Below are 13,684 nucleotides of genomic sequence, written 5' to 3'. Positions count from 1 at the left end.
CACACTTATGGTGGTTCACGCAGCTTCCAGCAATTTGCCAAAATTACCAAGTGCTTCTTCCCATTTATAGTGACAGGACTGATCACTTCCAAGCTCTCATCTGTCGGAGCTGAAACTGGAAGTGTGTTTTACCGACCTAAGCCTCTGTTTCTTCATTTGTAGAAAGGATGTTAACAGAGGCATCTATCACATAGGTTTGTTGGAAGGATTAAATGACCCACCTGATGTAAAAACATTTAGCCCAGGGCCCACTTCAGAGTAAGTGCTCTTTAGACTGGGAACTCTTTGAACTGAAGTTCAGAGAAATTAAGTGACACGCCCAAGTAAAATCTGGGAAAAAAAAAGCAGTATCCAAACTCAAGCCAGGTCTTTAGACTCCAAATTTATTGCTGCATTTAAAGAATAAATTACTTTATTACACTCTTCATATCTATAAGATCCATACTAGAGGTTTACAAAAGCATTGTCAAGTACAGGGTGTGGTAAACACATTTTCACAAATGGATAAGAATAATTTACAATTGGCATACAGATTTTAAAGTATAAAAACAGTTCAGTGCATTTTAAAGCTTCTGTATAAATGACATTAAAATAATGACACTTTTGGGGCTCCTGGGTGGCTCAGTCGGTTAAGTGTCCGACTTCGGCTCAGGTCATGATTTCACGGTTTGTGAGTTCAAGCCCCGCATAGGGCTCTGTGCTGACAGCTTGGAGCCTGGAGCCTGCTTTGGATTCTGTGCCTCCTTTTCTCTCTGCCCCTCCGATGCTCATGCTCTCTCTCAGTCTCTCAAAAATAAACATTAAAAATTAAAAAATAAATAAAAATAAAAAATAATGAGACTTTTAGGACGCCTGGGTGGCTCAGTTGGCTGAGCGTCTGACTTTGTCTCAGGTCACAATCTTGCAGTTTGTGAGTTCGAGCCCCACATCGGGCTCTGTGCTGACAGCTTGGAGCCTGGAGCCTGCTTCGGATTCTGTGTCTCCCTCTCTCTCTGCCCCTCACCTGCTCATGCTCTGTCTCTCCCTCTCTCTCAAAAATAAATAAACATTAAAAAAAATAATAAATTAAATTAAAATTAAAAAATAAAATAAAATGAGACTTTGGGGGAGCCTGGGTCGTTCAGTCGGTCAGGTGTCTGACTTCAGTTCAGGTCATGATTTTGTGGTTTGTGAGTTTGAGCCCCGCATCAGACAGTGTGGGGCCTGCTTGGGATTCTCTCTCTCCCTCTCTCTCTCTCTGCCCTTTCCCCACTCGCACATGCACACTCTCTCTTTCAAAAATGGATAAACATTTAAAAAATAAAATAATGAGACTTTCAAAAATGAATGCCCCTAAAAATCTATCCAACCTGATCTCATCCTATGTTCCCCTGTAATCTTTACCCATTTATGCATACAATTTTTATATGTTGTTTTAAATGGCTAAAGCTCAATAAGTCAATACATAACAACTTACTTTACACCCCCCATTTGTTGGACAAGTAGATCTTATGTGTATTTTCAAATTTATAAGTAACTTTAAAATCATTATTTGTTTACTTCTCACTTTTTTCCAGAATATATTTCTAAGGACAAATACCCAGGAGTATATTAAAGAATCAAAGCCTGTGGACATCATTTTTTTCTTTAACACGAACTTCCAAATTGCCTTCCCCCCAAAAAAGTACCATTTTTTTTTTTCATTTTGGATGTACTCAACATTTCCATTTGATCTATTTTAAATTGTGGTAAAACAAACATAAAAAATGAACCGTCGTAACCCCTCGTAAGTGTACAGTTCATAGTGCCAGGTACATTCATGTGGTTGTGCAACCAATCTCCAGAACACACTTCATCTAGCAAAACCTGAACCTCTCTTCCCATGGAATAATGACTTCCCTTTTCTCTAACCTCTGGCAACCACTGTTCAACTTGCTGTTCCTATGAATCGGACTACTCTAGGTACCTCATATAAGGAGAATACTACAGTACTTCTCTTTTTGTGACTGGCTAAATCCACTTAGAATATCTTCAAGGTTCATCCCTGTGGTGCCATGAAGTCACAATGTCTCTCCTGTTTTAAGGATGAACAATATTTCATCATATGCATATACAGCATTCGGTGTATCCATTCACCCACTGATGGACGTTTGAGTCGCTTCCACCTTTCGGCTATTGTGAATAATGCCGCTATGAACACGGGCATACAAATACCTGTTCGAGGTCCTGCTTTCAATTATCTTGGGTATAAACCCAGATGCAGAGGGGCGCCCGGGTGGCTCAGTCGGTGGAGTGTCTGACTTCGGCTCGGGTCATGATCTCGTGGTTCGTGAGTTCGAGCCCCACGTCGGGCTCTGCGATAATGGCATAGAACCTGCCTAGGATTCTCTCTCCCTCGCTCTCTGCCCCTCCCACGTGCACGCATGCGCGCGCGCTCTCTCTCTCTCTCTCTCTCAGAAATAAACATTAAAAAAAAATGTAAACCCAGAGGCAGAGTTGTTGGATCATATAATAATTCATATCTGAATTTTTGAGGAACTGCCAGACTATTTCCCACAGCAATGGTACCATTTTACATGCCCATCCATAGCCCGTAAGGGATGCAATTTCCCACCCGCGTCACCAACAGCTATTGTTTATCATAGGCGTCCGAATGGGTGTGAAGTGGTGTCTCATTGCCCACTTGCTTTTTACAGCATGCGTTTTCTTGACAAGTTTTTACCGGTCACCACAAACATCAATTTCAGCCCAGTTTTTCCTCCAAATTTTATTATGAACTAGAGGAAGTATATCAAGTTTCAGTAAGTTCATTTTCTCCTTCCATTCATCTCTACCTAGATTGTTATCTGCCTAAAACGGGGAGAAAACTTATTAAATGGTCCCCCAAAATATGCATGAATGCATCGTGTGATTGACAACTGGAAAGACTTAGATTTAAGTTTTCCTTCCTCCTGGATTCCATGCCGCACATATACTAAGAGCTACATATTTCCTAGAGGGTGTCCAGCACTTTCCTTCCTATGTATTCAGCATTTCTCTACTGTCAGGCATCATGGTGGGTGCTGGGGATACGAAGATGAGTAAGAAGACACTGTTCCCAACCTAATAACGTTATGAAATTGGTATAATTATTCCCACTTTACATTTGAGGAACCAGAGGCTCCTTAGGTCTAGCCTCTTGGCTAAGATCAGACAGAGCTTGGGGAAGCTGGAATTCAAAATTCAGGTCTTACTCCAAAGCTCACTTTTTCTACTACTCCATAGTATACCCTGTACTATCAACAGTTCCTTTTTTTTTTTTTCTTAATGTTTGTTTATTTTTGAGACAATGCGACAGACAAAGTGCAAGCAGCGGAGGGGCAGACAGAGGGAGACACAGAATCCGAAGCAGGTTCCAGGCTCTGAGCTGTCAGCCAGAGCCCAATGCCGGGCTCGAACTCACAAACCGAGAGATCATGACCTGAGCCGAAGTTGGACACTTAACCGGCAGAGCCACTCAGGCGCCCCTCAACAGTTCCTTTCTTAAAAAGTAAGTCCAATTGTAGTTTGTTTTTTACGTTAGATTTCCAAATGTTGGGTTTTGAAAGGAACAGCACAATACAAGGAAAGAAACAAACAAAAACCTGTAAAACTTCTTCCATTTAGGAGTTGATAGTTGAAGTGAACTTTACCGAGCAATGCAAAGTAATGAGCAAGATTTTAGTACAAAAAATAGTATATCCTAAATTAAAAAAACCCAAAAAACATTTACTTATTTTTGAGACAGAAAGAGACAGAGCACGAGCAGGGGAGGGGCAGAGAGAGAGGGAGACACAGAATCCGAAGCAGGCTCCAGGCTCTGAGCTGTCAGCACAGAGCCCGACGTGGGGCTTGAACTCACGGACTGTGAGATCATGACCTGAGCCCAAGTCGGACGCTTAACTGACTGAGCCACCCGTGAGCCCCACAAAAATAGTATATCCTAAAGCAAGCTTTTGAGTATCTGAGGCTTACTAAAAAAAACTGACATACCTTCCAAAGCTCCCTAGCCTGCCAAAAGTTAGAGAATTTTACTCCTAAGCACTTTGTTTCCTAGATACAATTCTAATTACAAACAGAAGTTCCTTGCAGTCCTATATGAAATTCTCTAGGAGACAGAAACAGTAAGGATTTAAAGATTCAAAGAATCAACAATTGCATTGGTTCTCTACTTAAACAAACAAAATAGAAAGAAAAGGAAAAAAATATTCTAGCTGAGAAAACTTGAGTGAAATAGCAGAACTTCAAAAACCGTTTTTGAGGGCACCTAGGTGGCTCAGTCAGTTGAGCATTCAACTTTTGATTTCTGCTCAGGTCATGATCCCAGGGTCCTGGGATCAAGCCCCACGTTGGGCTCTGTGCTGAGCTTGCTTAAGACTCATCCTCTCTCTCCCTCCCTCCCTCGGTCTCTCTCTCTCCTCTCCCCCACCCTTCCGACTGCCCCTCTCCCTCACTCACTGTCTCTGCAAAAAAATTAATTAATTAATTAATTAACAAATAGTAAAATTTTGCTATCCCATTTCAAACATTCTTTCAGTAAAACAAAATTAAGAAATTTCTAGAATTAACTTGATTCTAAAATTTAAATTCCTTTCTTTTTTAGCTAATATAACTATATACATATTTTGATCTAGGACGAAATATGTTAAACCACAAAAATGCTACAACTGAATAGAACTTCAATGTCTATAGTCTTACAGAAAATGCTATAAATAAAACATAATTACCCATCATAGGCAATTTTTGTTACCAGTGTTGTCGGTACGTTTATCAAGATTAATCCCTACATGTTGAAGAGCTGGATACAACATAAATCTAGAAAATTAATCTTCCTTTATAATTAAAAAAAAAAAAACCTCAATAGATTTTTAGGAAATAGCAAGTAGTGTTTTAGCTGAAACATAAATATCTTTAATTCAAATAATCTGAATTCAATAAGCACTGAGTTCCTACCATATGCTGAGCACTCTGCATGACACTGAGTTTAACAGAGCAGAAAACAGTCCCCTACCTCTCGAAGCTTACAGAGTAATGGATATATCCTCCAAAACTATCCTTTCTTCTGTGTGATTCCATGTTCATCAAGGAACTTCTGAAATATAAATTCACCCTCCCCGAAAGTTTAAGAGATCAGCTTTCTGGTTAAAGTATCAACCTACCCCTAATGAATTAATAATTCATGGAGCTGGAGGTGGGGGGAGGAGAAGAAAAATTAATTCGTCAGGGGCATCTGGTTGGCTCAGTTGGAAGAGCAGGAGACCCTTGATCTTGGGGTCATGAGTTCGAGCCCCACATTGGGTTGCAGAGATTAGTTAAATAAACTTAAAAAAATTTTATTTTAAATAATTCATTAGTTGTTGGCGTGAGTGAATCCCCAAAGGCTGATCAATTCCGACTAATTGGGGAGATGTAATTTCTCAACCTTCAGAGCTCAGAATCAAATACGGGACAGGAATCATGTCCCTACAAAGAAGATACGTATATACGGGGCACCTGGGTGGCTCAGTCAGTTAAGTGGCCAACTTGAGCTCAGGTCATGATCTCACGGTTTGTGAGTTTGAGCCCGCGTTGGGCTCTGTGCTAACAGCGTGGAGCCTGGAGCCTGCTTGGGATTCTGCGTCTCCCCCCTCTCTGCCCCTCCCATGCTCATGCTCTGTCTCTGTCTCCCAATAACAAATAAACGTTAAAAAACCAAAAAAAAAAAAAAAAAAAAAGATACTGCCAAATGAGTTGCTAGGTTACCTTCAGGCAATGGACCTTTATTTCATCAGGTCCTCTAAACTGCTATTATAGTTAACTCATAAAATTGTTAAGAATAAAAAATACTATGTAACACTGCTTCTCAAAGTTTACTATGCCTATGGGTCACCTACAGATCTGTAAAAATACAGACTGATTGAGCAGGTCAAGGGCAGAGACGAGAAACACACCTGGCATACAGGCCACTGAGCCCAGCTAACTGTTCTCTCCCCTTTGTGGATGTCTTATCTCCTTTCTCATCTCACTTCTCTTGGGAGAAAAGATGCTTTTCCTCATATTTGGCACCTTCCAAAATCCGAGCCGAATCAGAACACCTTCTAGAGGCATTAAATACATGCCAGCTCAATGAATGACATCCAGCTTTTGTCATTACTTCTATAGCGATGAACAGAATTGTTTCTTCCTCTGAATTTATTCTACATAGAAAAGTATTTCTGAAAACTGAAATATCAGAAAAATCTATTTAAAAAGTCAAGAATTGTATTCGCAACACGATCCACTGCATTTTCTCATGCTCATTAATCGTGTATATATATATATACATATATACATATATACATATATATATATATATATATATATACACACACATATCCATAGCTAACTTGCTCATTTATCCCCTAATGATTTTTCCATTTTTTTGTAAATAATTTACTAAACAAAACAACTAATTCATTTGGTTTCCTGGGGAAGTCTTAAAATTAAAGGGGCCCCTGGTTGGCTCAGTACAAGGAGCATGGGACTCTTGATCTTGAGGTTGTGAGTTCCCAGCCCCACATCGGGTGTAGAGATTACTAAAATAAATAAATAAACAAACTTAAAAAAATAAAACATCTTAACATGAGTCTTAAAGTAATCATTGCCTTTGGATGGATCTTTCACTTTTTTTTTTTTTTAATTTTTTTTTTTTAACGTTTATTTATTTTTGAGACAGAGAGAGACAGAGCATGAACGGGGGAGGGTCAGAGAGAGAGGGAGACACAGAATCTGAAAGAGGCTCCAGACTCTGAGCCATCAGCACAGAGCCTGAAGCCGGGCTTGAACTCACGAACCACGAGATCATGACCTGAGCCGAAGTCGGACGCTTAACCGACTGAGCCACCCAGGCGCCCCTGGATCTTTCACTTTTAAAGGGGCACAGTAATATTAGAAGGCCATCTTAGGAACGGTAACATCTGTAATACCATCATTCCGACTCTTCAGGCTAGCGGTGCTATAAATAAATCAAATCCTATTCCTGTTATCACTAGGTAGACCTTTGGCAAGGTTTCCTGTGTCTCTCCGCTGATTTTCTGTGATCACCCAAACGAGACTGGTTTCTTCACTTGTAAATGCACTCGGTCGCCGGCGGAGCCAGGGGACACGTGACGGGGTGTGTCAAGCACTCCAGAGGGGGAACAGGGCTGGAATACTTTTCATCTCTTAAGAGGTTCGCCTCTCCGGTCTCCCGGCTCTTGGCCGCGGCTGTGGCCCCGAGTGCGCCCGCTGGCGCGCACACAGGCTGTTATTTCTGAGCAACCGCGGAGGGTGCCCGAGGATCGGGGCGGCGCTGAGACAACGTCAAGGTCTTGCAGCTCAGCGCGGACGGTCGGGGCTCCGCCGGGGCGCCCGCCCCTCAAAGACCCGGGAGGGTTCCCCCCCCCCCCCCCACCCCGCGCCGCGCAGTCGGGCTCGTCCGCCTTCTCTCCTCGAGGCTCTCCCTCCCAGGGCCGCGGGGCGCGTGTGCCCGGACTGGCCCCGACGGGCGGGGCGGGCGTTCCGGGGACTGGAGGCGCGGAGGGGGGCCGCCCGTGAGCCCGAGGCCGGTCCCCCCGCGTCCCCCCCCGCGTCCCCACTGAGGCTGCAAAATGGAGGCGGCGGGCGCGTTCCCGCCGGGCGGGGCTTCGGCGCGGCCCGAAAAGGCCGCCGGATCCGGGCGGCCGGAGCCCGTCGTCGCCCGGGCCGCCCCAGACGCCCGCAGCCCGGCAGCTGCCGGCGTGGCGTCCGCGGCAGCGAGGCCGGGGCGAGGCTGTGGAGGCGGGATGCCGGCGGCCGCGAACAAGGACGCCATTATCGCCCCGGCCTGGCGGAGCCGCGGCCGGGAGCTCGGCGGGGGGAGAAGGGAGACGGGAGGGGGAGGGGAGCGGGAGGAGAAGGGAGGGGAGCGGGAGGAGGGGACTGGGCGGGGCCGAGGCGCCGGCGGGGAGGCTGCGGGTGTCGCGGAAGGCGGCCTCCCCCGCGGGCGGGCCGGCGGCCCCCTCCCCTGTCGGCTCTCTCCCGGCGGAGGAGGCTCCGGTGGAGGGCGGCCCACCCCGCCGGGAGCGTCCCAGTGCGGGCCGGGATCGCGGCGGGCGGCTCTTACCTGGGCCTTCCCTTTCTTTATCGTCCGCCATCTTGTTGCGGAGCCGTCGCCCGGGAGATGCCTGGCGTCACCCTAGGTCGAGGCGTCCTTGCCCCCACCAGCCCCCGCGCGAGTCCAGACCCGGGGGGGGGGGGGGGGGGAGAGGGGGGGCTCCGAGCGCGCGCCCCTCCCCCTCCCCCGCGCGCCCCTCTCCCCGCCTCCTGGGGACGAGGGAGGGAGGGAGGGAGGGAGCCCCGAGCCCTTCGCTCCCTGCTGACCCGTGTGGGGACCTCGCAGACGCGGCTCCCTCCCTCCAGTGTTTGCGCGACGTGGCGCCGCTCGGCCTTTTCCCTGCGGATGTTAACGGGCAGCCGGAGAGCCGGGGGCCGAGCCGTGGCCTCCCGGCTGCGGAGAGGCCGGGGCGCGGGGGTCAGCGGGCGCAAACTCGGCGCCGTCGGGGCTGCAGCTTCCGACCCCAAACGGGAGGGTGTCCCGGCCCCCTGAGTGGTGTCCGCCTTCCTCCTCGACGTGCACGTGAAAATGCCCTCGCTGGCGAAATGTGACGTGACCTCCAGTTAAGATCGCCACGGGAAAGTTTTCAGTGCCGCTGCTCTGAAACTTTGATGCCGTAGCCTGATGTTACATTTCTGTCTCCTTTTAAGGATAAGCTCATTATACGAGGACGTTTTCTTTTTAAAATGATTTTTGCATTATCTGGTTCAAATAGGAGATTTTTAAGCTAATCTTGGATGATTTTTAAGTGCGTGCTAATTGGAGTGACGTTATGTAAACCTGTATGAACTGTTCACAGTAAATGTTGAGGCTTTCAAAATACAAGGTGCTAGTATCTAATGATTTTCTTAACGTAGTTTTTATGCCCCTTTTATTCTGGTCCTATACTCTCTCAGTGAACCCTAAAGCAAACTAGGCTTAATTAAGATAAGTATTTGTTATAGAAGACATTCATTTGGTGCCACGACCGGCATTCTCTTTGAAATTGATTAGAAACTATCGAATCATCACAAAATGGCTTCTATTAGAAGATAGGGACTTACATAAAATGGATACAGTTGTTTACAGTAAATTCTGAACACCCCAAAACATGGGGAAGTAACCATTAGCATTCACATATATGTAAATTTCATGGTCGTTAGAGTCTAGTAGTTTGTTTTTAAAGACTCCCTCTCTCTATACAGATAGTGAAGGGCTTTGAAATAAACGTAGGAAAGAAAACCTCAGCTTTGATCTCCGGTTTCCTTTTCACTATGCCTTTTCACAGGCCGTTCGCAGTTTCTTTTTTCTGGAATGCCTTTCTCTCAAAATTCACCCTCCTGCAAATGCACATTTACCCCCCTCCCCGCCCCCCCCCCCCCCAGTTGTCCAGACGTTGAAGGTCACAAACTCCTTGCAGCTTCCTCTGTGGTCCAGGACTCATAGAGCCTCGTCCATTGATCTGCAATGACTTTGTATATTTACTTGTACTGCGAGCTCTCGAGGACAGGAAACACTTTATTGGTCCACATGTTGGTCCCCGGTGCCTAGAACAATTTGCCGATTTTTGTGACTGAAATAACATATATATTCAAAATTAAGACTGGAATTAGTCCTTTCAGTGACTCACTAAGAACCAAAGCTTTTGATTATTTAGAATAGTCCAAATCACATTAATCTCTACTTCCCTGAATTCCTACAGCATATTTAAGGCAATACGGTTTCTCTAAATTTGGATGAATAAAGAAGTAACATATTAATTAATATCTCTCTTCCAATTAATTAGGTTTGAAGACAGAGCCTGACCATATACATCTTTTATATACCCATAGTTTCTCTACCTCACCTAATTTGGGACACATACTAGGAGATCAAAACATACTTTTCAATTGACTAGCTGATTACACGTAAAAGTATCATTATTTTGGAAAACTCCACAAAGTGGAAAAAAAAAAAAAATGGTAATCCAAATGACAAAATAGAGGTCTACAATGCCAGTGAGTAATTATCTTCACGATGCTACTTGACTGTCCACTTTTCTTTGGTTGTGGAAAACTGACTTCTGATTTTATTACACTTTAAATTCTTTTAAAACGTTATTAACTTGCTTTGGACAATGGCAAACTACAACTGGTTTCCTGCCCCCCCCCCCCGCCCCCAGAATATATTTTGTTTTTGAACTATGACTTTGAGTAACTTTGTGATAATACTGTATGTCGCTAGAGCATTCTTTCACTTAAGATTCTCATCGTGATTTTTCATGAGTTTTTCTGAAATTCCTAATTGGAAAACTATTTCTGGCCCCACTCAGATATTATACAATCTTAGGGCTAAATCAGACTATCAGACTGTTAAAAAGCAACGGCACAGTTCTAGACAATGACAGTTGATTAATTATTCAGTGGGGCCAGATGGGTATGTACAGGTTATGTCCCTTTGCATGTTTGAATTTATAGTGAGTTAAATCTGTTTACACAGGCGTTGATTCCATGCCAGTGAGGGACAAAGAAGATGTTTCTTCTGAACACAATTGACTCAGTTACCTGAGTTGTGTCTGAAATGGAAAGCGTAAGTGGTGTGAGTGATGCAAAATCATAGTCAAAACATCTTCACACTATGTCTCCTTTCCTATTCTGGGGATAATTGAAATCTTCTTGGACTAGGAATCATTAAGAAAGCAAAAACTGGATTTTCCTTGGGCACTGCAGTGGACTGACGCGATCCTAGGCAAGTCATTTATTTCATCTCTTTAAGTATTTTTTTTATTATTTCAGAGAAAGAGGGGAACAGAGGATTTAAAGCGAGCTGTATGCTGACTGCAGAGAGCTTGATGCGTGGCTCACACTCACAAACCATGAGATCATGATCTGAGCTGATGTCGGATGCTCAACCGACGGAGCCACCCAGGCGCCCCTCTTTTATCTCTTTAAAACTCCGTTAACTCAGAAAAGTAGAAATGGCAACGTCCAAACTCCCTATCTTGGAGTTTTCATGAGACCCAACAGATGTAACCAAAAGCTTTCCAAAGCTTAAGAACTTGCGAGGAAATCCACTTTCTTCGAGATAAACCCCCACTTCCGTGGGGGAAGGAACGCTTTGAGGTCAAACTCCCAACTTCTTTCCTGAGATTCAGCTTCCACTGGGAGAGTTTGCTTTTCCAGTGGGAGCTACTCAACAGGAGGGGGTCTGATGCAGGCCTCACACTCTTCACTAGAGTATATAGTGACTGCTCCCCGCATGCCGTCTGCAGTCTACATGATAGAGCTTAGCATCTTCCGTTTGTGGCCCCTTCCTGATTTCCACCCTGCCGTTTTTAAACCTTCCCAAGCAGAAGTGGCCTTAAGCATATCCAGATGCCTTGAACGCTAGACCCAGGAAATGACCGGGAGGCAGTTACTTCTCTGGGTTGTCTAATTCCCATTTCCTAAAGTTATTACCCTTCCGTGGATGGTTAACATCAAGAATGTTCTCCCTGGGCCACCTGGCTGGCTCAGTTGGTAGAGTGTGTGACTCTTGATCTTGGGATCATGAGTTCGAGCCCCACGTTGAGGTGTAGAGATTAGTGGAAGGAAGGGAGGAAGGGAGGGAGGGAGGGAGGGAGGGAGGGAAGGAAAGGAGGCAGGGAGGAAGGAAAGAAAGAAAGGACAGAAGAAAGCTCAGCCCCTTCAAGATACCTTCCCTACCTACCCCTGGTATCTCCAAATGAAAACCTTATCAGAATACAACAGAATAACGGTTTGGTTTCATTACAGTTACGGCAATAAAAATAACCCTACTGAATACTGTGTATACATTATCTCTTTTAATCCTTATGAGGCTGATACTGGCATCCCCGTTGTACAGATGAGAAAGCCACATCTTCACATTAATGGCCTGCTTCGGGTCTCAGTCGGTAAGAGGAATCTAGTTGTGATCCCAGAGCCCCTGTGCTATTCTGCTTCTTAATTAAATACGTATTACTGTTACATCCTGTTTAGTAACCTGAGCATTTGGAGAAGAATGTTAAGGGCAAATATTCTGGGCAGAATTAGTCACCTTCCTCCCCCACTTTTTTTTTTTTAATACCGCTTCAAAACATCAACCAAAGCAACTGACAGAGACTCTTGGGGACTCTAAGGGAACCAGATAATGGCATGCTTGCCTGGACAGACTTAAAAGTCTTAGTTTAGCTTTCAGAGGGCAGGAGATGAGGGAAAATTCGCTCTTCCCCACCCATGACTCCTCTTTTCTCCCCACCTTCCTGCAGATTGAGATTCAGGCCCCTGGAAAATGGAGGATTGCATTAAATTCTTGGCCCCGGACAAGACCGTTTTCAGTGCCAGAGCCCCTTCGGGCTTTTCAGGGAGACCCAGGGCAGGAAGCCGGGACTATAGCACTTGTGGGCAGCTTGAAAGTAAATGTTACGTGAAACTGCAATTCTTGAAGCATCTAGAAAAATCACACTCCTGGCCGTATTTTTCTCAAAAGCACATGTTTCTTTCTGTTTCACTTGAAAACACACATTGACACAGCAAGTCACTGTTTAATTCATTTCCTGCCCTAAGTAGCACTTTCCAGGGACTCTCAGCATGAAGTAACTTTTGGTGAGTCTCTGGTCTTTCTTCGTCGAAAATCAGACCTGAGAGGTGAAGGGGGAAGCTGACCCAGAGATTCGATAAATGTTTTATGATCGCTCATATAACCTCTCCCCAACCCCCACCCCCACAAAGTGTGAAAATAGAGAAAAAGTGTAGAATTGTGCTGGTGATCGACTTCGGAATGATTTTTTTAGTTCCAGCTTCAAAAATAAATCTTTGAAAATTAAGTTTCGTTTGTGTTAGCATTCGCATAAGGAGATAATGCTGAATAGAAGATTCAAGCAAATAGGAGATAAACGGACCCACTGCCCTTTAGCTACATGACTTTGGCCATGTTATTTCTTCTCTGGAACCTCAGTTTCCCCCACCTGAGGTTACGTGGAGGTTAGATGGACATAAGGAGATGGGTTGACCAGTTGGGACGTGAAGCCACATATACCGCTCCCTTACTTCTGGCCTGATTTAATGTCTTTAGGCTGTGGCCATGTGACTCCTCAATGGCTCCAGGACCAGTTGTGAGATTATTTGGTTCACTTACTGTGTTCTAGGACCTATGCCAAGCAGTTCACGTGGACTATCTTGCTTCGCATCACAATATCCCTGAAAGATGGCTACTATATTAAAGATGACGACACCCACCAAGAGTGAAGATCCCCAAATGGTTTTTCTAAGAGGAAAAGTAGCTTTTCTACAGTTGAGCCCTAAAGGCTGTCCTGAGGTTCTGCCTCAGAATCTCACTCTGGATTTTTCATTTCTTCCCTCTGCTGTGTCCCAAGGACTGGCCTGCTCTCCTCCCTCTTGAAGGAGGCACCGTCCCCCCATGGGGTGAGGAGAGGTGTTGTGAAGGCGGCTGGAGCATCCCCATCTCTCTGATGCCACCTTCCTTGTTACCCTTCAATACAATCATGTAAACTGGGTTTGTTTTTAGTTTCAAGAATTTCACTGCTGACGTATGAGGAAAGAGATAGGATAATAAAATTAACAAATGGGGTTATTATACACATCCTGGAATCCTAGAAATTTTTTAGAGGCATGATTC

General features: G+C 44.9%; 1 protein-coding gene and 1 long non-coding RNA gene across 2 annotated transcripts in view; one reads left to right on the top strand and one right to left on the bottom strand.

The window, feature by feature from the left end:
- EFCAB2 (EF-hand calcium binding domain 2) overlaps positions 1 to 8,501 on the bottom strand; it is a 130,342-nt gene extending 121,841 nt beyond the window's left edge. Inside the window, exon 1 of the mRNA XM_053909411.1 lies at positions 8,099 to 8,501. Within this exon, the coding sequence (XP_053765386.1) occupies positions 8,099 to 8,129 (31 nt within the window). The 5' untranslated portion in view covers positions 8,130 to 8,501. The remainder of the gene's footprint in view (positions 1 to 8,098) is intronic.
- Positions 7,165 to 13,646, top strand: LOC109251157 (uncharacterized). Its single transcript, XR_008424708.1, has 3 exons — positions 7,165 to 7,322; positions 10,547 to 10,636; positions 11,821 to 13,646. It is a non-coding gene; the product is annotated as an uncharacterized LOC109251157 (long non-coding RNA).
- Positions 13,647 to 13,684: the final 38 nt, after the last annotated feature.

The sequence above is a fragment of the Panthera pardus genome, unplaced genomic scaffold (assembly GCF_024362965.1).
Source record: "Panthera pardus isolate Hobbes unplaced genomic scaffold, ASM2436296v1 HiC_scaffold_21, whole genome shotgun sequence".
NCBI classification, from domain to species: domain Eukaryota; kingdom Metazoa; phylum Chordata; class Mammalia; order Carnivora; family Felidae; genus Panthera; species Panthera pardus.
The sequence above is the reverse complement of the archived record's forward strand: the minus strand, read 5'-3'. Positions and strand labels throughout refer to the sequence as shown.